Raw genomic sequence first — 23,556 nt, forward strand, 5'->3', positions numbered from 1 at the left:
TGTTGCCAACTTGTACTTCCCAAGCGCTTAGTACAGTGCTCGGCACACAGTAAGTGCTCAATAAATGCGATTGAATGAATGAATTTAGTGGAGGAAACTGAGGCACAGAGGGTCCGAAGTCACCCAACAGGCAAGTGGAACAGCTGGGGTTAGAACCCAGGCCAGAGGCTATTTCTTGGCAGGAGTGGGAGTGATTGGGAAGGAGAGGAGGAAGGGAAGAGAAGGAATGTCCCCTTTTCTCTCTTTCCCTTGGAAGGTTTGGATAGTGGGAAGGGGGTTGAGGCGACTTCCTTTGGGCCGTGATAATTGTGGTGTTTGTTAAACGCCTACTGTGTGCCCAGCCCTGGGTTAAGTACACAGTACACCCAAATCAGACAGAGTCTGTATCCCTCCTAACGCTCAGTTTATTCAATCCCCGTTTTATAGTCTTCTAGACTGTGAGCTCACTGTTGGGTGGGCACCGTCTCTAGATGGTGCCAACTGTACTTCCCAAGTGCTTAGTACAGTGCTCGGCACACAGTAAGCGCTCAATAAATGCAATTGAATGAATGAATGGAGTGGAGGAAACTGAGGCACAGAGGGTCCGAAGTCACCCAACAGGCAAGTGGAACAGCTGGGGTTAGAACCCAGGCCAGAGGCTATTTCTTGGCAGGCGTGGGAGTGGGAGTGATTGGGAAGGAGAGGAGGAAGGGAAGAGAAAGAAGGAATGTCCCCTTTTCTCTCTTTCCCTTGGAAGGTTTGGGTAGTGGGAAGGGGGTTGAGGTGACTTCCTTCGGGCCGTGATAATTGTGGTGTTTGTTAAACGCCTACTGTGTGCCCAGCCCTGGGTTAAGTACACAGTACACCCAAATCAGACAGAGTCTGTATCCCTCCTAACGCTCAGTTTATTCAATCCCTGTTTTATAGTCTTCTAGACTGTGAGCTCACTGTTGGGTGGGGACCGTCTCTATATGGTGTCAACTGTACTTCCCAAGCGCTTAGTACAGTGCTCGGCACACAGTAAGCGCTCAATAAATACGATTGAATGAATGAATGGAGTGGAGGAAACTGAGGCACAGAGGGTCCGAAGTCACCCAACAGGCAAGTGGAACAGCTGGGGTTAGAACCCAGGCATCCCGACTCCCAGATCTGCTCTTTCCACTAGGCCAGGCCGTTTCTTCAGTCGTATTTATTGAGCGCTTTCTGTGTGCAAAGCACTGTACTAAGCGCTCGGGAGAGTACAGTATAACAACAAACAGACACATTCCTGCCCACAACGAGCTCACAGTCTAGAGGGGAAGGCAGACATTAATATAAATACATAGATAAATCAATTACAGATGTATTCATATGTGCTGTGGGGATGGGAGGGAGGATGAATGAAGGGCCAAGTAAGAGCGCTGCAGAAGGGAGTGGGAGAAGAGGAGAGGTCAAGGATTCTAATCCCGCCTCTGCCGCTTATCAGCTGTGTGACTTTGGGCAAGTCACTTCACTTCTCTGTGCCTCGGTTACCTCATCTGTAAAATGGGGAGAAAGACTGAAGAGGAGAGGTCATGGGTTCTAATCCCGCCTCCGCCGCTTGTCAGCTGTGTGACTTTGGGCAAGTCACTTAACTTCTCTGTGCCTCGGTCACCTCATCTGTAAAATGGGGATAAAGACTGTGAGCCCCACGTGGGACAATCTGACCACCTTTTATTCCCCCCCAGCGCTTGGCACATAGTAAGCGCTTAACAAATACCATTATTATTATTATTCTTGGAGGAGATGTGCCTTCAGTAAGGTTTTGCAGTGGGGGAGAGCAATTATCTGCCTAATTATGTGTTCATTCATTCATTCAATCGTATTTATTGAGTGCTTACTGTGTGCAGAGCACTGTACTAAGCGCTTGGGAAGTACAAGTTGGCAACACATAGAGACGGTCCCTACCCAATAGCGGGCTCACAGTCTAGAAGGGCAGACTGTATGTATTGTCTCTTAATGGGTGCGATATGTTTCATTGTCTGCATAGAGAAGCAGCGTGGCTCAGTGGAAAGAGCCCGGGCTTTGGAGCCCGAGGTCAGGGGTTCGAATCCCAGCTCTGCCACCTGTCTGCTGTGTGACCTTGGGCAAGTCACTTAACTTCTCTGAGCCTCACTTCCCTCATCGGTAAAACGGGGATGAAGACTGTGAGCCCCACGTGGGACAACCTGATCACCTTGTATCCCCCCAGCGCTTAGAACAGTGCTTTGCTTTTATATTGCTTTTATATTTTATATATATTTTATTTTTTATATTTTATCTATTTTATAGTGCTTTTATATTTGTACATATCTATTCTACTTATTTTATTTTGTTAGTATGTTTGGTTTCGTTCTCTGTCTCCCCCTTTTAGACTGTGAGTCCATCGCTGGGTAGGGACTGTCTCTATACGTTGCCAATTTGTACTTTCCAAGCGCTTAGTCCAGTGCTCTGCACACAGTAAGCGCTCAATAAATACGATTGATGATGATGATAGTAAGCGCTTAACAAATGCCGTCATTATTATTATTATTATATTTCAGCTCTGTCTTAAAAAAAAATCTCCTTTTCCTCCTCCTCTTCAAGGGATCTCGGCGATGGCAGAGACTCCAGAGCGTGCCAGCGATTACCTCCGCCCCTTGCTGCGTTTTGCGGCCGCTCACGTGCCCGGGAAGAAGCACAAGGAAACCCCGCTGTATATCCTGTGTACGGCGGGAATGAGACTGCTGCCAGAGAGGTGAGGAGCGGGGCCCAGAAGGGGAGGTCCAGTAAGTAGCCTGACACCGCCTCATGAAAGTCTAGACTGTGAGCCCGCTGTTGGGTAGGGACCGCCTCTATATCTTGCCAACTTGGGCTTCCCAAGCGCCAGTGCTCTGCGCACAGTAAGCGCTCAGTAAATACGGTTGATTGAATGAATGAATCAACAGCATGGCTCGGAGGTCCTGGTTAATAATAATAAATAATAATGATGGCATTTGTTAAGCGCTTACTATGTGCAGAGCACTGTTCTAAGCGCTGGGGGGGATACAAGGTGATCAAGTTGACCCACGTGGGGCCGCCTCCACCACTTGTCAGCTGGGTGACTTTGGGTAAGTCACTTCACTTCTCTGGGCCTCAGTTCCCTCATCTGTAAAAGGGGGATGAAGACTGGGAGCCCCCAGTGGGACAACCTCATCACCTTGTAACCTCCCCAGCGCTTAGAACAGTGCTTTGCACATAGTAAGCGCTTAACAAATGCCATCATTATTATTATTATTATTATTATTATTATTATTATTATTATTATTATCTGTAAAATGGGGATGAAGACTGTGAGCCCCATGTGGGACCACTTGTATCCACCCCAGTGCGTAGAACAGTGGTTTGCACATAGTAAGCGCTTAAGAAATGCCATTATTATTATTATTATCTGTAAAATGGGGATGAAGACTGTGAGCCCCATGTGGGACCACTTGTATCCACCCCAGTGCGTAGAACAGTGGTTTGCACATAGTAAGCGCTTAACAACTGCCATTATTATTATTATTATTATTATTATTAAGCACTTACTATGTGCCAGGCATTGACTAAGCGCTGGAGTAGGTACAACATGATGGGGTTGGACACGGTTCCTGTCCCACATAGGGCTCGCAGCCTTAAATCCCATGGAGAGAGCCCGGGCTTTGGAGTCAGAGGTCATGGGTTCAAATCCCAGCTCCGCCACATGTCAGCTATGTGACTTTGGGCAAGTCACTTCACTTCTCTGGGCCTCAGTTGCCTCATCTGCAAAATGGGGATTAAGACTGTGAGCACTCCACGGGACAACCTGATCACCTTGTAACTTCCCCAGCGCTTAGAGCAGTGCTTTGCACATAGTAAGCACTTAATAAATGCCAAAATTATTATTATTATAGATGAGGTAACTGAGGCACAGAGAAGTTAAGTGACCTGGCCAGGGTCACACAACAGACTCATGTTGGAGGCTAGATTAGAACCCATGTCCTTTGGACTGCCAGGCCCTTGTGCTCTCCAGTGGGGCACACCGCTTCTCCAAATCAATCAATCAATCAATCGTATTTATTGAGCGCTTACTATGTGCAGAGCACTGTACTAAGCGCTTGGGAAGTACAAATTGGCAACACATAGAGACAGTCCCTACCCACCAGTGGGCTCACAGTCTAAAAGGGGGAGACAGAGAACAGAACCAAACATACCAACAAAATAAAATAAATAGGATAGAGATGTACAAGTAAAATAAATAAATAAATAGAGTAATAAATATGTACAACCATATATACATATATACAGGTGTCAAGAGGCCGACCGATCCTATGAAAATGTTGTTTGTGGCTTCTTTCTGCCGGAGTCTCCTGCACTGCTTATTTTCAGAGCCAGATTCAATTTGTTTTAGGCAAGTGGCCCATTTCTGGGGTCTGAGAACCACGTTTGGGGTCTTCCTTACTAGCCGAGGAGAGTCATCCGTCAGCCGGCAGGACTGATGCCGGCAGACTGAGTAGCAGCGTGGCTCAGTGGAAAGAGCCCGGGCTTTGGAGTCAGAGGTCGTGGGTTCAAATCCCGGCTCCGCCGCTTGTCAGCTGTGTGACTTGGGCCAAGTCACTTCACTTCTCTGGGCCTCAGTTCCCTCATCTGGAAAATGGGGATGAAGACTGTGAGCCCCAGGTGGGACAACCTGATCACCTTGTAAACTCCCCAGTGCTTAGAACGGTGCTTTGCACACAGTAGGCGCTTAATAAATGCCATCATTGTTATTATTATTACCTTTTATTGGAGTCTGTGCGAGGCTCTCAAGCAAGTGGCATCAATCTGGAATGGATGGGATGGGATAGATTGTGAGCCCACTGTTGGGTAGGGACTGTCTCTAGATGTTGCCATCTTGTACTTCCCAAGCACTTAGTACAGTGCTGTGCACACAGTAAGTGCTCAGTAAATGCAATTGATTGATAATAATAATGATAATAATGGCATTTGTTAAGCACTTACTATGTGCAAAGCACTGTTCTAAGCGCTGGGGAGGTAACAAGGTGATCAGGTTGTCCCACAGGGGGCTCGCAGTCTTAATTCCCATTTTACAGATAAGGTAACTGAGGCACAAAGAAGTGAAGTGACTTGCCCAAAGTCCCACAGCTGACAATTGGCGGAGCCGGGATTTGAACCCGTGACCTCTGCCTCCAAAGCCCGGGCTCTTTCCACTGAGCCACGCTGCTTCTCATGGGATCCCTCCCAGGCAGCACGTCAGAGTCCTTGAACAGTTCCATCCTTGTTAAGCGCTTAGTCCAGTGCTCTGCACACAGTAAGCGCTCAATAAATGCGATGGAATGAACGTCCCGTACAGGGCAGCACCCGAAATGATGAAGTCCTGAAATTAAGGGGGGGCTCTTGGCCGTGACGCTATTTCACCTCAACATCATCATCATCAATCGTATTTATTGAGCGCTTACTGTGTGCAGAGCACTGTACTAAGCGCTTGGGAAGTACAAGTTGGCAACATATAGAGACAGTCCCTACCCAACAGTGGGCTCACAGTCTAAAACACAGCCTTGCTGGGTGGGATGTCGAGGAAAATGGGTGGCAGCTTCTACATGGGAAAGCTGACGTCGGGTGAATAAAAACGGGCAAAAGAGGATGCAGTAAACGAAGCCTCAGATAATCTGGGTGACAGTAGACTAGCCAAACATTCATTCAGTCGTATTTCATTCAGTTGTATTTATTGAGCGCCTACTGTGTGCCGAGCACTGTACTAAGCGCTTAGCACTGTCCTAGCTCTACAGGGGCAGCTGCAGTGGGTAAATAATAATGGCATTTATTAAGCGCTTACTGTGTGCAAAGCACCGTTCTAAGCGCTGGGGAGGTTACAAGGTGATCAGGTTGCCCCCCGTGGGGCTCACAGTCAATCCCCATTTTACAGATGAGGTAACTGAGGCGCAGAGAAGTTAAGTGACTGGCCCAAGGACACACAGCTGACCATTAGTGGAGCCGGGATTCGAACCCAGGACCCCTGACTCCAAAGCCCGGGCTCATTCCACTGAGCCACGCTGCTTCTCTGATGAAAACAGGGGGAAAAGAGGATGCCTTTTAGAGCCCCCTTCTAGACTGTGAGCCCACTGTTGGGTAGGGACCGTCTCTATATGTTGCCAACTTGTACTTCCCAAGCGCTTAGTACAGTGCTCTGCAATCAATCAGTCAATTTATTGAGCGCTTACTGTGTGCAGAGCACTGGACTAAGCCCTTGGGAAGTACAAGTTGGCAACATATAGAGACAGTCCCTGCCGAACAGTGGGCTCACAGTCTAGAAAACTAGAGTCTAGTCTGCACACAGTAAGCGCTCAATAAATACGATTGAATGAATGAATGAATGAATGAAGAAGGCAGTAAAACAAAGCCTCAGATAATCGCAGCTGAAAATTGGAAGGCAATTGCAGAACACCAGAAGAGCTCTCAAGAAAATGTCGGCGCTTAGAGAGAGGATCTTGAGATGGAGGCAAAAGTGAGAACAGTGAAATGCACCGCTGACATGCAGCTCAAGAGTCAGAACTTTTCGTGCTTCTATAAGTGAACTTCACCTGCAGTGTCTTCTTGGCACTTAGTACAGTGCTCTGCATTTTTTTCATTCATTCAATCGTATTTATTGAGCGCTTACTGTGGGCAGAGCACTGGACTAAGCGCTTGGGAAGTACAAGTTCATTCATTCATTCAATCATATTTATTGAGCGCTTACTGTGGGCAGAGCACTGGACTAAGCGCTTGGGAAGTACAAGTTCATTCATTCATTCAGTCGTATTTATTGAGCGCTTACTGTGGGCAGAGCACTGGACTAAGCGCTTGGGAAGTACAAGTTCATTCATTCAATCGTATTTATTGAGCGCTTACTGTATGCAGAGCACTGGACTAAGCACTTGGGAAGTCCAAGTTGGCAACATATACTGATGGTCCCTACCCAACAGCGGGCTCACAGTCTAGAAGGGGGAGGCAGACAACAAAACATATTAACAAAATAGAGTAAATATGTACAAGTAAGATAAATAAATATGTACAAACATATATGCATATATTCATTCATTCAGTCGCATTTATTGAGCACTTACTGTGTGCAGAGCTCTGGACTAAGCACTTGGGAAGTACAAGTTCATTAATTCAATCATATTTATTGAGCGCTTACTGTGTGCAGAGCACTGGACTAAGCACTTGGGAAGTACAAGTTGGCAACATCTAGAGATGGTCCCTACACAACAGCGGGCTCACAGTCTAGAAGGGGGAAACAGGGAACAAAACATATTAACAAAATAGAATAAATATGTACAAGTAAGATAAATAAATATGTACAAACATATATACATATATTCATTCATTCAGTCGTATTTATTGAGCGCTTACTGTGTGCAGAGCACTGTACTAAGCGCTTGGGAAGTACAAGTTCATTCATTCAATCGTCTTTATTGAGCGCTTACTGTGTGCAGAGCACTGGACTAAGCGCTTGGGAAGTCCAATTTGGCAACATATAGAGATGGTCCCTACCCAACAGCAGGCTCACTGTCTAGAAGGGGAGACAGACACAAAACATATTAACAAAATAGAATAAATAGAATAAATATGTATAAGTAAGATAAATAAATATGTAGAAACATATATACAGTAAGCATCCAATAAATACCATTTTTGATTGATCTTCCTCAAATACAGAGGACAACTATATATGGGAGTTTATTCACTTCCAAACTACCTCCACCCCTACTAATGGTATTAATGTCACTGTTATTTTTATAGGAGAGACCTACAGAATTTTACTTCTGCTCTTTGCACATAGTAAGCGCTTAATAAATGCCATCATTATTATTATTATTATTATTATTAATATTAATATTATTACCTGGCTCAATCAGGCAGTAGAAGTAGCTTTCCTCATTCTCCCCTCCCCTTCTCCCACCCCAAAACCCCCAATCATCTGGGTATTGTCCCTCTCATATTAAGAAAGGGGAATGCCTAACACTGAAATATAACAATAATAATAATAATAATAATAATAATAAATTTGGTATTTGCTAAGCGCTTACTATGTGCCAAACACTGTTCTAAGCACGGGTAGATGCAAGGTAAACAGGTTGTCCCACATGGAGCTCACAGTCTTAATCCCCATTTTCCAGATGAGGTCACTGAGGCACAGAGAAGTTACCTGACTTTCCCAAAGTCACCCAGCTGACAAGTGGCGGAGCCGGAATTAGAACTCACGACCTCCGACTCCCAAGCCCGGGCTCTTTCCACTGAGCCACGCTGCTTCTCACCTCATGGTTCATCATTTTAAAATCTGGCCCGATACGTGCTTTTGGAAAACATTCTGTTAGAAGCTCACCCTGAAGGCCAAGAACTTAACCATTGGCAGATTCCAGTAAACGGACCTTGTTTTACAAAAGCAAACATTTTCCCATTTTTGCCTTTTAGTAGCAGTCATAGTGCTGAGCACCTACTCTGTGCAAAGCACTGCAGTAAACACTGGGAAAAAATACACTGGTGAGAATCAGATCATCATCAATCGTATTTATTGAGCGCTTACTATGTGCAGAGCACTGTACTAAGCGCTTGGGAAGTACAAATTGGCAGCATATAGAGACAGTCCCTACCCAACAGCGGGCTCACAGTCTAAAAGATGTGGTCCCTGACACATCAAAACCCCAAAACAACGTAAAAGACAAGGATAAGGATAAATACAATAGAGAAGCAGCGTGGCTCAATGGAAAGAGCCTGGGCTTTGGAGTCAGAGGTCATGGGTTCAAATCCCGGCTCCGCCAGTTGTCAGCTGTGTGACTTTGGGCGAGCCACTTCACTTCCCTGTGCCTCAGTTACCTCATCTGGAAAATGGGGATTAAGACTGTGAGCCCCCCGTGGGACAGCCTGATCACCTTGTATCCTCCCCAGTGCTTAGAACAGTGCTTTGCACATAGTAAGTGCTTAACAAATACCATCATTATCATCATCATCGTCACTGTCAGCTGTGTGACTTTGGGCAAGCCATTTAACTTCTCTGTGCCTCAGTTACCTCATCTGTAAAATGGGGATTAAGACTGTGAGCCCCCTGTGGGACAACATGATCAGCTTGTAACCTCCCCAGTGCTTAGAACAGTACTTTGCATATAGTAAGTACTTAATAAATGCCATCATTATTATTATTATTCTTATTATTACAATGAGTGTTAAGGTTCTGTGGCCAGAGAAGCCGAGTTTCCGATTCCTTGCTGTACAACTCACCCGTTCCCCAAATCCCAACTACTGTAATGGCTTTTCCCAGCATCCTAAAAGTGCAGAAGGCCTTATCCTGCTTGCGGCCTCCTCGTCCTTTATTATGACATTTGTTAAACTCTTATTCTGTGCCAAGCACTGTTCTAAGTGCTGGGCTAGATACAGGTAATCCGGCTGGACACAGTCCCTGTCCCACATGGGGCTCGCAGTCCTAATCCCCATTTTACAGGTGAGGTAACTGAGGCCCCAGAGAAGTGAGGTGACTTGCCCGAGGTCACACAGCAGACATGTGGCAGAGTCGGGATTAGAACTCATGACCTTCTGACACCTACTCTATCCACCGCGCCATGCTGCTTCACTTTCTGGGCTGGAGCAGGGGTTGATGTGAAGTGAATCAATCAATTAATCAATCAGTCGTATTTATTGAGCACTTACTGTGTGCAGAGCACTGTGCTGAGGGCTTGGGAGAGTACACTGTAACAGAGTATAAACTCGTTGTGGGCAGGGAATGGGTCTACCAACTCGGTTGTACTCTCCCAAGCACTTTGTACAGTGCTCTGCACACAGTGCGCACACGATAAATGCCATCGATTGGTTGACTGAATCAGTAAAATGGGTGAACATCATTGAATGGTAAGAAAGCCCATGAAATATAAAATTAAGACCAAGGGAGACTATGGTCATTGTATTAAATCATCATCATCATCAATCGTATTTACTGAGCGCTTACTGTGTGCAGAGCACTGTACTAAGCGCTTGGGAAGTACAAGTTGGCAACATATAGAGACAGTCCCTACCCAACAGTGGGCTCACAGTCTAAAAGGAGGAGACAGAGAACAAAACCAAACGTACTAACATTTTAACTAACATTAAATGCATTTTCATACTTTGAATTTGATACAGGTATTTTGTTTCCCAAAGAATTTTTACATCATTTATCTTGCTTGGCTTCCCAGAAACCTGAGAAGTAGGGAGGAATAAGTATTATCCTTATTTAGTAATAATGATAAGAATAATGATGATGGCATTTATTAAGCGCTTACTATGTGCAAAGCACTGTTCTAAGCGCTGGGGAGTTTACAAGGTGATCAGGCTGTCCCACGGGGGGCTCACAGTCTTAATGCCCATTTTACAGGTGAGGTAACTGAGGCCCAGAGAAGTGAAGTGACTTGCCCAAAGTCACCCAGCTGACAAGTGGGGGAGCCAGGATTTGAACCCATGACCTCTGACTCCAAAGCCCGGGCTCTTTCCACTGAGCCAGGCTTTAGCAGGTGAAGAAACTGAGGAACAGAGAGGTTAAGCAACCGAGGACACACACACAGTGACTGAGACGGGACAAGAACCCAATTTTCTGATTTCCGGTTCAATTGCCCTCTTCCAACCAGCATGACATAGTGGCTAGAACACAGGTTTGAGAGTCAGAAGGTCGTGGGTTCTAATCCAGCTCCGCCGCTTGTCTGCTGTGTGGCCTTGGATAAGTCACTTCACTTCTGGACCTCAGATACCTCATCTGTGAAATGGGTGCTCGAGACTGGGAGCCCGTTGTTGAGTAGGGACCGTCTCTATATGTTGCCCTTCTGTCCTTCCCAAGCGCTTAGTCCAGTGCTCTGCACACAGGAAGCGCTCAATAAACACGATTGAATGAATGAATACCTCGTATCTTCCCCAACGCTTAGAACAGTGCTTGGCACATAGTAAGCACTTAACAAATACCATTATTATTATTATTATTAAAATGGGGATTAAGACTGTGAGTCCCACGAGGGACAACCTGATTACCTTGTATCTACCCCAGCGCTTAGAACAGGGCTTGGCACATAGTAAGCACTTAACAAATACCATTATTATCATTATTATTATTATTATTAAAATGGGGATGAAGACTGGGAGCCCCACGAGGGACAACCTGATTAGCTTGTATCTACCCCAGCGCTTAGAACAGTGCTTGGCACATAGTAAGCGCTTAACAAATGCCATCATTAGTACAGTGCTCTGCACACAGTAAGCGCTCAATAAATACGATTGACAGTCTTTTAGACTGTGAGCCCACTGTTGGGTAGGGACTGTCTCTATGTGATGCCAATTTGTACTTCCCAAGCGCTTAGTACAGTGCTCTGCACATAGTGAGCGCTCAATAAATACGATTGATTGATTGATTGATTGAATGAATGAATGAATGAATGAATGACAGGGACTGTGTCCAACCCGATATGCTTACGTCCACCCCAGCGCTTAGTACAGTGCCAGGCATATAGTGAGCACTTAACAAATACCACAATTACTATTATTATTATTATGAGTGGTGGCATTTTCCACGTATGGTAAAAACTGAGTTGTTGGAAGCCTCTTTGCAGGAGGAATTAGGTTATCTAATGCTTGCGGGAGGAATTAGGTTATCTAACCAATAACTCACTTTGGTTAGGGCTTCCGGGACTGTACGGGGTAGAAAATGACCCGACGATTTCTGTCCGGCTCTGGTTTGTGAAGCCGGAGATAAAGAAAAATAGGCAACAGTTTAGACACCAAAGAGGAGTGTAATTAATTACCAGAGTGTATAAGGCATCGTATGAGTGAGCTCATGTGAGCCCATTGTTGGGTAGGGACTGTCTCTGTATGTTGCCAACTTGTACTTCCCAAGCACTTAGTACAGTGCTCTGCACACAGTAAGCGCTCAATAAATACGATTGATTGATTGATGTAACCGGATGTAATCCTGACCTTGGTTTCTTTTCTGGGGCCCAAGAAGCATAAATAAGGAGAAGAAGAATGTGGACCGCACCCTTTTAGACTGTGAGCCCACTGTTGGGCAGGGACTGTCTCTATATGTTGCCAATTTGTACTTCCTGAGCGCTTAGTACAGTGCTTTGCACACAGTAAGCGCTCAATAAATACGATTGATGATGATGAAATAAAGCTTCATTTAACACCCTCCCCCGGCAGTATTTTTCTGAGTTCTGGGTGAGAGTTTGAACGTGCTGCCGCCAAATAAAGATGAGATTTGCTGGAATCCGTAATGCAGAAGAAACTTTTTTTTCCTAATATGGGCCTAATCCGCAGGCAGTAACTGACTTTTGGGCTCCTGAAGTGATTTGTTTGACCCACTGTTTCTGTAGTCATTTATTTTTTTTCCAGAGCAAGAGTGAATGATGACCAAATGATATCACCAGATTGTGTTTGTCTAGTGTGAGTTGTTCACTAGGAATGATGGAATTCCCCTAAAAATCACTATTCAAGCCTATTGGGCCTGGCTAGGTTGGGTGGTGTGAGGGTTGGATTCCCATGGCTGTTATTTCGGTCAGCGGCGTTTACCGAGCACATACTGTGTGCAGAGCACTGCACTAAGCGCTTGGGAAAGTTTTGTTTTGTTGTCTGTCTCCCCCTTCTAGACCGTGAGCCCGCTGTTGGGTAGGGACCAGCTCTATAGGCTGCCAACTTGTACCTCCCAAGCGCTTAGTCCAGTGCTCTGCACACAGGAAGCGCTCAATAAATACGATTGAATGAATGAATGAATGCTCTGCACACAGTAAGCGCTCAATAAATACGATTGAATGAATGAATGGATGAAACAACAGAGTTGGTAGACACGATCCCAGCCCACGGGAGTCGACAGTCTCCTGTTTCCTAGGATCTGGAGGTTAGAGGGCCCAGAGATGGTATTAGGAGGTTCTGAACATTTCCTCATTCATCATCACAATTCTTTGACGAGTTAAGGACGGGCGTAATTTTCCCCATTTTACGGACGGTGAAACTGAACCAGAGAAGTTTTCCAGGTTTTTTGAGTGAGTCGAGTAGATCTCTGGATTCCTATCTCCCAGACCAATGTTTTCTCCATTTTTCCATGGCCCAATATGTCAAGATTGAAACAGCCTGTGTTTTCTTGACATTCTCTAGACTTTGAAATCCAAGGGCAACGTTATCAGGGTTAATTCCATTCATTCAGTTGTATGTAGAGAAGCAGAGAGTGGCTCAGTGGAAAGAGCCCGGGCTTTGGAGTCAGAGGTCAATCAATCACTCAATCAATCGTATTTATTGAGCGCTTACTATGTGCAGAGCACTGTACTGATTGGGAAGTACAAGTTGGCAACATATAGAGACAGTCCCTACCCAACAGTGGGCTCGCAGTCTAAAAGGTCATGGGTTCAAATCCCCGCTCGGCCAGCTGTCAGCTGTGTGACTCTGGGCAAGTCACTTCACTTCTCTGGGCCTCAGTTCCCTCATCTGTAAAATGGGGATGAAGACTGTGAGCCCCCCGTGGGACAACCTGATCACCTTTTAACCTCCCCAGCACTTAGAACAGTACTTTGCACATAGTAAGCGCTTAACAAATGCCATTATTATTATTATTATTATTATTTATTGAGCACTTACTGTGTGCAAAACACTGTACTAAGCTCTTGAGAGAGTAAAATATAACAACAACAGACACATTCCTGCCCACAACGAGCTCACAGTCTAGAGGCACTGGTAACACTTGTTGCCAGCTTGTACTTCCCAAGCGCTTAGTACAGTGCTCTGCACATAGTAAGCGCTCAATAAATACGATTGATTGATTGGGAAGACCACGGGACTAGGGATCAGGAGACTTGGATTCTAATTCCAGCTCCACCACCGGCCGTGTGACCTTGGGCCAGTCACTTTACCTTTCCGGGCCTGTTTCCTCACCTGCTGAATGGGGATAAGATACCCGGTCTCTCCCCTTAGACTTTGAGCCCAGTGTGGAACGAGGAGTAATTAATTTATAACTACCCCAGTGCTTCGTCTGGCACATATTAATCACTCAACAACTACCACTGTTATTGATCTTTTTTTATTGTGAGATGGTCAGGAACAGAGGCGGATGGGGCATGAAGAAAACTGCTTAATGCTAATTTTTGGATTGTGTGTTTTCATCTTTCCCTCAGGCAGCAGCAGGCAATCCTAATCGATCTGGTGAAAGATTTACCTGCGGAGTTTGATTTCCTCTTCTCCCAGTCTCAAGCTGAAGTCATCTCTGGGAAGCAGGAAGGTAAGATTTCCTAATTAGTTGTGTTAATACCAGTTGCGGCATCAGGAAACGAGGATTTAGGGTCAAGAGAAGCGGCGTGGCTTAGTGGCAAGAGCCTGGGCTTGGGAAATCAGAGGTTGTGGCTCCCAATCCCGCCTCCGCCACTTATCAGCTGTGTGACTTTGGACAAGTCACTTCTCTGTGCCTCGGTTACCTCATCTGGAAAATGGGGATGAAGACTCTGAGCCCCATGGGAACAACCTGATTACCTTGTATCATCGTCATCATCATCAATCGTATTTATTGAGCGCTTACTGTGTGCAGAGCACTGTACTAAGCGCTTGGGAAGTACAAGTTTGCAACACACAGAGACAGTCCTGCCCAACAGTGGGCTCACAGTCTAAAAGGGGGAGACAGAGAACAAAACCAAACATACTAACAAAATAAAATAAATAGAATAGATATGTACAATTAAAATAAATAAATAAATAAATAAATAGAGTAATAAATATGTACAAACATATATACATCTATACAGGTGCTGTGGGGAAGGGAACGAGGTAAGATGGGGGGATGGAGAGGGGGATGAGGGGGAGAGGAATGAAGGGGCTCAGTCTGGGAAGGCCTCCTGGATCTTGTATCTTGTATCTTCCCCAGCGCTTAGAACGGTGCTTGGCACATTGTAAGCGCTTAACAAATCCTATTATTATTATTATTATTATTATTATTATTATTATTATTATTATTATAAGTGGGGTCCAGTTGGTGCATTTTGCAAATACAGGTTACTTTTCATCATGTATTTTTTGCCTATACGCACTCTTTTTGCCTTTGCTAAATAGTTACTTCTATGTTATATTAACGATACTTGTTTAAGACTGTTCATTTTTAGAGGAGGATAGGAAGTTTCTCTTTTAAACTATTCTGCATAGATAGCTATTTTTTTATGGCATTTGTTAGTAATAATGATAGCATTTGTTAAGCGCTTACTATGTGCAAAGCACTGTTCTAAGCGCCGGGGAGGTTAACAAGGCGATCAGGTTGTCCCACGGGGGGCTCACAGTCTTCATCCCCATTTTACAGATGAGGTAACTGAGGCCCAGAGAAGTGAAGTGACTTGCCCAAGGTCACACAGCTGATAAGTGGCGGAGCCGGGATTTGAACCCATGACCTCTGACTCCAAAGCCTGGGCTCTTTCCACTGAACCACGCTGCTTCTTGTTAAACATTTACTATGTACCAGGCACTGTTCTAAATTAATCAGGTTAGATAAAGTCTCACATGGGGTTTACAGTCTTAATCCCCACAGCACAGCACAGTGAAGTAACTTGCCCAAGGTCACACAGCAGACATGTGGTGGAGCAGGACTAGAACCCAGGTCCTTCTGACTTACAGGACTGTGGTCTACCCTCTAGGCCACGCTGCTTCTCATCTGTGAGCAAGGGGGTGCTTAATAAATAGTTCTAATTAGTGCTGATGATGATCCTCCGTGGACTTTCTCATCTCATGGTAATCCTGAAAATCCCACAGCACGGAGTGGGTAGTCAATCAATCAATCGTATTTATTGAGCGCTTACTGTGTGCAGAGCACTGTACTAAGCGCTTGGGAAGTACAAGTTGGCAACATATATTTAGAGAAGCAGCGTGGCTCAGTGGAAAGAGCAGGGGCTTTGGAGTCAGAGGTCATGGGTTCAAATCCCGGCTCCACCAATTGTCAACCGTGTGACTTTGGGCAAGTCACTTAACTTCTCTGTGCCTCAGTTACCTCATCTCTAAAATGGGGATTAAGACTGTGAGCCCTCCCGTGGGTAAACCTGATCACCTTGTAACCTCCCCAGCGCTTAGAACAGTGCTTTGCACATAGTAAGTGCTTAATAAATGCCATCATTATTATTATTATTATTATTATAGAGAGACAGTCCCCCTTCTAGACTGTGAGCCCACTGTTGGGTAGGGACCGTGTCTATATGTTGCCAACTTGGACTTCCCAAGCGCTTAGTAGAGTGCTCTGCACACAGTAAGCGCTCAATAAATACGATTGATTGATTAATAGTCCCTTCCTTCGATTTGTTACCTAGCAACAAGGAAGTGGGAAGGCTAGAGAATTGGCCCAGACAGTCTTTTTACAATTAAGAAGAATAAAGGAGGGTTCCGGTGTGCTAAAGAGTGAATTGATTACAAACGAAAACCCGGAGAATATTTGATCGTCATCATCAATCGTATTTATTGAGCGCTTACTATGTGCAGAGCACTGTACTAAGCGCTTGGGAAGTACAAATTGGCAACATATAGAGACAGTCCCTACCCAACAGTGGGCTCACAGTCTAAAAGGGAGAGACAGAGAACAAACCAAACATACTAACAAAATAAAATGTCTCCTTTATTGTTCTTACAAAAGCATAATTGTTTTTAACGGTATTGGTTAAGCTCTTACTACTATTGCAACTATTGAACACTATGTGCTCAAAAATTTAGAATTCTTTTCCATAGCAGATGGGGCTGAAGTGAAAGAGTAGCTCTGAATTCAGAGGCAAGAACTTTCTCAGCTTGTGGTTGAGACTGGTCCAGGCCCCTGACTGACAGTTGACTGCACTGGGTGACTTTGTTTCCCCTTTGCGCCAAAGTGTATATTATGGGGGGATCAGCTGGTGAGTTTCTTGTGTTTCGTGTTGGAGGCTGTCATCCCCCAACTCTAGATTTGACACATCAGGGCCGCACTGAAAACAGCAGCTGTAGGGGTAGAGCCGCGTTTGAGTGAACCAAAGCTGGGAATTGATGGAGAAACTTTCAGCCGAGGTAGGACAGGGTAGAGCCAGATGGGACAAGGTCAACCTGGAGACGTAGAATAATAATAATAATAATAACAATGATAGCGGTATTTGTTAAGTTCTTACTATGTGGTAAGCACTATGGTGAGTTCCTGAATAGATAATAATAATAATGATAGTATTTGTTAAGCACTTACTATGTACAAAGCACTGTTCTAAGCACTGGGGAGGTTGCAGGGTGATCAGGTTGTCCCACGGGGGGCTCACAGTTTTAATCCCCATTTTACAGATGAGGTAGCTGAGGCCCAGACAAGTTAAGTGACTTGCCTGAAGTCACACAGCTGACAGTTGGCGGAACCGGGATTTGAACCCGTGACCTCTGACTCCAAAGCCCGGGCTCTTTCCACTGTCATGGCCCACATGGGCAAGTAGGAGGGAAAACAGGTATTGAATCCCCAATGTATAGATGAGGGAACTGAGGCACAGTGACGATAAGTCGCTTGCCCAAGGTCACACAGCAGGGATTGCGGCGTGGCTCAGTGGAAAGAGCCCGGGCTTTGGAGTCAGAGGTCGTGGGTTCAAATCTCGGCTCCGCCACTTGTCAGCTGTGTGACTTTGGGCAAGTCACTTAATTTCTCTGGGCCTCAGTTCCCTCATCTGTCAAATGGGGATGAAGACTGTGAGCCCCCCGTGGGACAACCTGATCACCTCGTAACCTCCCCAGCGCTTAGAACAGTGCTTTGCACATAGTAAGCGCTTAATAAATGCCATTATTATCATCATTATTATTATTATTATTATTAGAACTCAGGTCTTTGGACTCCCAGGCCCGTGGTCTCGATAGGCGGCGAAGAGATGGAGCCCATGGTTTTGTGTTTCCCATTTAGGGGTCTACGCTTGGATTGGGATCAACTTTGTTTTGGGAAGATTCGATCACGAGGACGGTAAGTGATCCTCCCTGCGATACACCAAGCCGTGTCACTCAGCGGGACCCCGGAGGCCTTCCCAGACTGAGCCCCTTCCTTCCTCTCCCCCTCGTCCCCCTCTCCATCCCCCCCATCTTACCTCCTTCCCTTCCCCACAGCACCTGTATATATGTATATACGTTTGTACAGATTTATTACCTTATTTTTTTATTTATTAATTTTACTTGTCCATATCTATTCTATTTATTTTCTTTTGTTAGTATGTTTGGTTTTGTTCTCTGTCTCCCCCTTTTAGACTGTGAGCCCGCTGTTGGGTAGGGACCGTCTCTATATGTTGCCAACTTGTACTTCCCAAGCGCTTGGTACAGTGCTCTGCACATAGTAAGCGCTCAATAAATACGATTGATGATGATGATGATGATGACGAAGGCCCCGAGAAGCGGATGCTCGGACTGGCCGCGCCCTCCTCCCCACCCCGGGGGCTTCTCACTCGTGTGATTTTGGTTTCAGAGGGAGACGAGGTGGTGCCCCAGGGAGAGTCGGCTGGTCGCAGGAGGACGGTAGGCGTCCTGGACATGGGAGGGGCCTCTCTCCAGATTGCTTACGAAGTTCCTACCTCCGCCTCCGTCCTTCCTCCAGATCAGGTGCGTGCACACTGGGGTCGGGGTGGGTCATTTTGGGGTGGTCTCCAGTGGCGTCGTGTGTCGCTCCTCACCCCCCTCAAGCCTCAGGGCTCTAAGAGCGTCAGCAGCAGCGCGGCTCAGCGGAAAGAGCCCGGGCTTTGGAGTCAGCGGTCATGGGTTCGAATCCTGGCTCTGACAATCGTCAGCTGTGTGACTTTGGGCAAGGCACTTCACTTCTCTGGGCCTCAGTGACCTCATCTGGAAAATGGGGATGAAGACTGGGAGCCCCCCGTGGGACAACCTGATCGCCTTGTAACCTCCCCAGCGCTTAGAACAGTGCTTTGCACATAGTAAGTGCTTAGTAAATGCCATTATAAATAAGGAGGCCGCTGAGAGGCCTGGAATGCCCTCCCTCCACCCATCCGCCAAGCTAGCTCTCTTCCTCCCTTCAAGGCCCTACTGAGAGCTCACCTCCTCCAGGAGGCCTTCCCAGACTGAGCCCCTTCCTTCCTCTCCCCTTCACCCCCCTCTCCATCCCCCCATCTTACCTCCTTCCCTTCCCCACAGCACCTATATATATGTATATATGTTTGTACATATTTATTACTCTATTTATCTTGTACATATCTATTCTATTTATTTTATTTTGTTAGTATGTTTGGTTTTGTTCTCTGTCTCCCCCTTCTAGGCTGTGACCCCACTGTTGGGTAGGGACTGTCTCTATGTGTTGCCGACTTGTACTTCCCAAGCGCTTAGTACAGTGCTCTGCACACAGTAAGCGCTCAATAAATACGATTGATTGATTGATTGAGAGGAGAGGGATGGGGCTCAGGGGACAGAGGAAGGGGGGCCATGTTTGTGTCAAGGAGTGGGGCGGTTTGACTCTGCCACCGAGGCGTTGGGGTCTCTCACAGAAATTGAATTTGGGTGAGCCAAGGAAAGTTCCATACCAAAATTTCTTCCTGGGTAAATTGACGCCTTATCGTGGCAGGGGAATTTGCATATGCTGGTGAAACTTAAGGCTATTCAGTCGTATTTATTGAGCACTTACTCTGTGCAGAGCACTGTACTAAGCCCTTGGGAAGTACAAGCTGGAAACAGATATGCCACATAAGGCTACCCAGAATGTAAAGATCCAAGCCGAAGCGTCAGACAAAGGCGATTCACCTGTGCCAGGCAGCGGCGGCATGGAAGAGTCAAAGGCAGATCCATTCATTCAGTCGTATTTATTGAGCGCTTACTATGTGCAGAGCACTGTACTAAGCGCTTGGAAAGTCCAAGTTGGCAACATATAGAGATGGTCCCTACCCAACAGCGGGCTCACAGTCTAGAAGGGGGAGGCAGAGAACAAAACAAAACATATTAATAAAATAAATAGAATAAATATGTACAAGTAAAATAAATCAATAAATAGAGTAATAAATACGTACAAACATATGTACATATATACAGGTGCTGTGGGGAAGGGAAGGAGGTAAGGCGGGGGGGATGGAGAGGGGGAGGAGGGGTGGATGATCAAGTGATCAAAACATTGATTAAAGATAGTGGCAGAGACTCTAGTTTTTACTGTGCGGAAGAAGGCAACGGTAAACCGCTTCCGCATCTCTACCAAGAAACTCTGTGGATACGCGGATCGGAACGACCTCATGACAGAAGATGGGACGGTCCGAAGAGGCTGCGTCCGTGGAGTCACTGTGGGTCGGAAACGATTCGACGACATTTAAAGAACAAAGTAGAATTAGGCCTTCGCCGATCCATAGACTGCTTCTGGGCCTGGTGAAAGCCTCAGGAGCTCTGCTCATAGCCCAGAGAGGGCCACTGCCGGCCCAGGGCAATTCTTCCCCGTGCCAGGAAATGCCTGGAGGCATAATAATAATAATAATGATAGCATTTATTAAGCGCTTACTATGTGCAAAGCACTTTTCTAAGCGCTGAGCACTGTTCTAAGCGCTGGTCACAGCATAATCAAAATTACAGCCAAGTCAAGTAATTCATTCATCATTCATTCAGTTGTATTTACTGAGCGCTCGCCATGTGCAGAGCACTGTAGTAAGTGCTTGGAAAGTACAGTTCGGCAACAGATACAGTCCCTACCCAACAACAGGCTCACGGTCAACAAAACGAAACAAATGGACTAGATAAATAGAATTATAAATATATGCACATCATTAATAAAATAGAGTAATAAGTACAAGTATGCACAAGTGCTGTGGGTCAGGGAAGGGGGTAGAGCAGAGGGAGGGAGTAGCAACAATGAGGAGGGGAGGAGGAGCAGAGAAAAGGGGGAGGCTCAGTCTGGGAAGGCCTCCGGGAGGAGGTGAGCGCTCAGTAGGGCTTTGAAGAGGGGAAGAGAGCTAGTTTGGCCTAATCAGTCGAGGCCGACTGGGACCGCATTCAGGAAATCATCAGCCCTTTCCTTTCCTGTATATATGTTTGTACATATTTATTACTCTATTTTACTTGTACATATCTATTCTGTTGATTGTATTTTGTTAATATGTTTGGTTTTGTTCTCTGTCTCCCCCTTCTAGACTGTGAGCCCACTGTTGGGTAGGGACCGTCTCTATATGTTGCCAACTTGGACTTCCCAAGCGCTTAGTACAGTGCTTTGCACACAGTAAGCGCTCAATAAATATGATTGATTGATGATTGATTGATTGATTGATTGATTTCCCGTTGTGTTCCAGGAGGAGGCTGCCAAGAATCTGCTGGCCGAATTCAACCTGGGCTGTGACGCCCAACACACCGACCACGTGTACAGGGTATACGTCGCCACTTTTTTGGGCTTCGGGGGCAACTTTGCCCGGCAGCGCTATGAAGACCTCATGCTGAATGAAACCCTTACCCGAAATCGGTAATTTTGCCACAGGGCCTGGGTGCCCAGATTAATCACAACAACAATAATAATAGCGGTGACGATAACAATAGTGATCTTTGTTAATTGTTTGTTAGGTGCCCAGTACTGCACTAAGCTCTGGGGAAGATATAAGTAGTCAGGTCAGATACAGTCCCGATCCCACACAGGGCTAATAGCCTATGAAGGAGGGAGATCAGGTATTTCATCCCCATTTTGCAGGTGAGGAAACTGAGGCACAGAGAAGTTAAGTGACTTGTCCAAGGTCACATGGCAGGCAAGTGACATCCAAATTAGGATGAAGGCAGCTCTATCTCCATTTTGTCAAAATATGCTAAATGCCCTGGAGAGCCTTAGGACATAGGAAGGATACATAGCTCCTAATCTCAGTTGTTCTGTTCCCCAGGGCATCTAGGATGACATTTCCATGTCAAAAATAATTATTCTTTGAGATTGTCTAATTGCAGGATCCCTCTGTCTGGATGAAGACATTCCATATGAATTAAGGTCTCTTATTCAATCAATCAGTTGAGCTCCTTCTGAGTGTGAAGCACTGTAATAATAATAATGATGGTATTTGTTAAGCGCTTACTATATTCCAAGCACTGTGTTAAACACTTGCCCCCTGCCCTCAAGAAGCTTGCAGAATTAATGGGGGAAGACAGATAAAAACGATGGATGAATAGGAATAAGGATAATAATACTAATAATCGTGGTATTTGTTAAGCATTTACTATGTGTTTCTCCCAGGAGGCCTTCCCAGACTGAGCCCCTTCCTTCCTCTCCCCCTCGTCCCCCTCTCCATCCCCCCATCTTACCTCCTTCCCTTCCCACAGCACCTGTATATATGTATATATGTTTGTACATATTTATTACTCTATTTATTTTACTTGTACATATCTATTCTATTTATTTTATTTTGTTAGTATGTTTGGTTTTGTTCTCTGTCTCCCCCTTTTAGACTGTGAGCCCACTGTTGGGTAGGGACTGTCTCTGTATGTTGCCAACTTGGACTTCCCAAGCGCTTAGTCCAGTGCTCTGCACACGGTAAGCGCTCAATAAATACGACTGACTGAATGAATGAAAATGTGCTAAGTACTATACTAAGCGCTGGGGTAGATACAAGCAGATGGAATCAGAAACAGTCCCTGTCCCACGTGGGGCTCACAGTCTCAATCCCCATTTTCCAGACGAGGTGATTGAGGAACAAAGAAGTGAAGTGACTTGCCCAAGTTCACAGAGCCGACAAGTGGAGGAGCCGGGATTAGAACCCATGACCTTCTGCCCCTCAGGCTTGTGCTTTAGCATGGGTGCAAACAGAGTGTAAGCTGTCTCCAATCTGATTATATTTCATTTAACCCAAGGCTACATTGTAAGCTTCTTGAAGGCAGGGATCACGTCTTCTGACTATTGTGCTCTCCCAAGCGCTCAGCACAAAATAGACGATAAGCTCCTTGAGGGCAGGGATAATATCCACTAAATCTATTGTGCTCCCCAAGTTGCTTTTTACAGTGCTTTGCACACAATAATTGTGCAATAAATACTATTGAATGATTAACCTGTCATTTAGTACATAGGCAGCACGGACTAAGTACCATAGACAATAGGCAGTTTAGCTCCTGTGAGGACAGAATTCATGGGCATCAGGTCTTACAGGTTTTTAATGAAGCCCTTCTCCTACTCCGCCACTCCCATAAATGAACCCAATGTGATTGCCACCATCACCTGTCTACATGTCTTGTTTTGTGTCAGTCTCCCCCTTATTAAGGATAATAATACTAATAATTGTGGTATTTGTTAAGCACTCACTATGTGTTTCTGTCCTTCTAGACTGTGAGCCCGTCGTTGGGTAGGGACCGTCTCTATATGTTGCCGACTTGCACTTCCCAAGCGCTCAGTACAGTGCTCCGCACACAGTGAGCGCTCAATAAATACGATTGAATGAGGAAAACACAAGGATGTAAACAGAAGCAGTGCAGATGTAGCAGGATGACATAGCTGATTAATTCTCTGAATTTACAAGTACAGCTGTTCATATTCATTCAATCATATTTATTGAGCACTTCCTGTGTGCAGAGCACTGTACTAAGCGCTTGGGAAGTACAAGTTGGCAACACATAGAGACGGTCCCCACCCAACAATGAGCTCACAGTCTAGAAGGGGGAGACAGACGACAAAACAAAACACGTGGACAGGTG

General features: G+C 45.7%; 1 protein-coding gene across 2 annotated transcripts in view; it reads left to right on the plus strand.

Annotated features, from left to right (window-relative positions):
• Positions 1–23,556, plus strand: part of ENTPD7 (ectonucleoside triphosphate diphosphohydrolase 7) — an 86,730-nt gene that overhangs the window by 43,150 nt on the left and 20,024 nt on the right. For both annotated transcript variants that reach the window (XM_038744143.1, XM_038744144.1), the window contains 5 exons: positions 2,563–2,713; positions 14,106–14,209; positions 17,843–17,899; positions 18,392–18,525; positions 21,192–21,358. In XM_038744143.1, the coding sequence (XP_038600071.1) occupies positions 2,563–2,713; positions 14,106–14,209; positions 17,843–17,899; positions 18,392–18,525; positions 21,192–21,358 (613 nt within the window). The remainder of the gene's footprint in view (positions 1–2,562; positions 2,714–14,105; positions 14,210–17,842; positions 17,900–18,391; positions 18,526–21,191; positions 21,359–23,556) is intronic.

Source organism: Tachyglossus aculeatus, chromosome 3 (assembly GCF_015852505.1).
Source record: "Tachyglossus aculeatus isolate mTacAcu1 chromosome 3, mTacAcu1.pri, whole genome shotgun sequence".
Classification (NCBI taxonomy): Eukaryota; Metazoa; Chordata; class Mammalia; order Monotremata; family Tachyglossidae; genus Tachyglossus; species Tachyglossus aculeatus.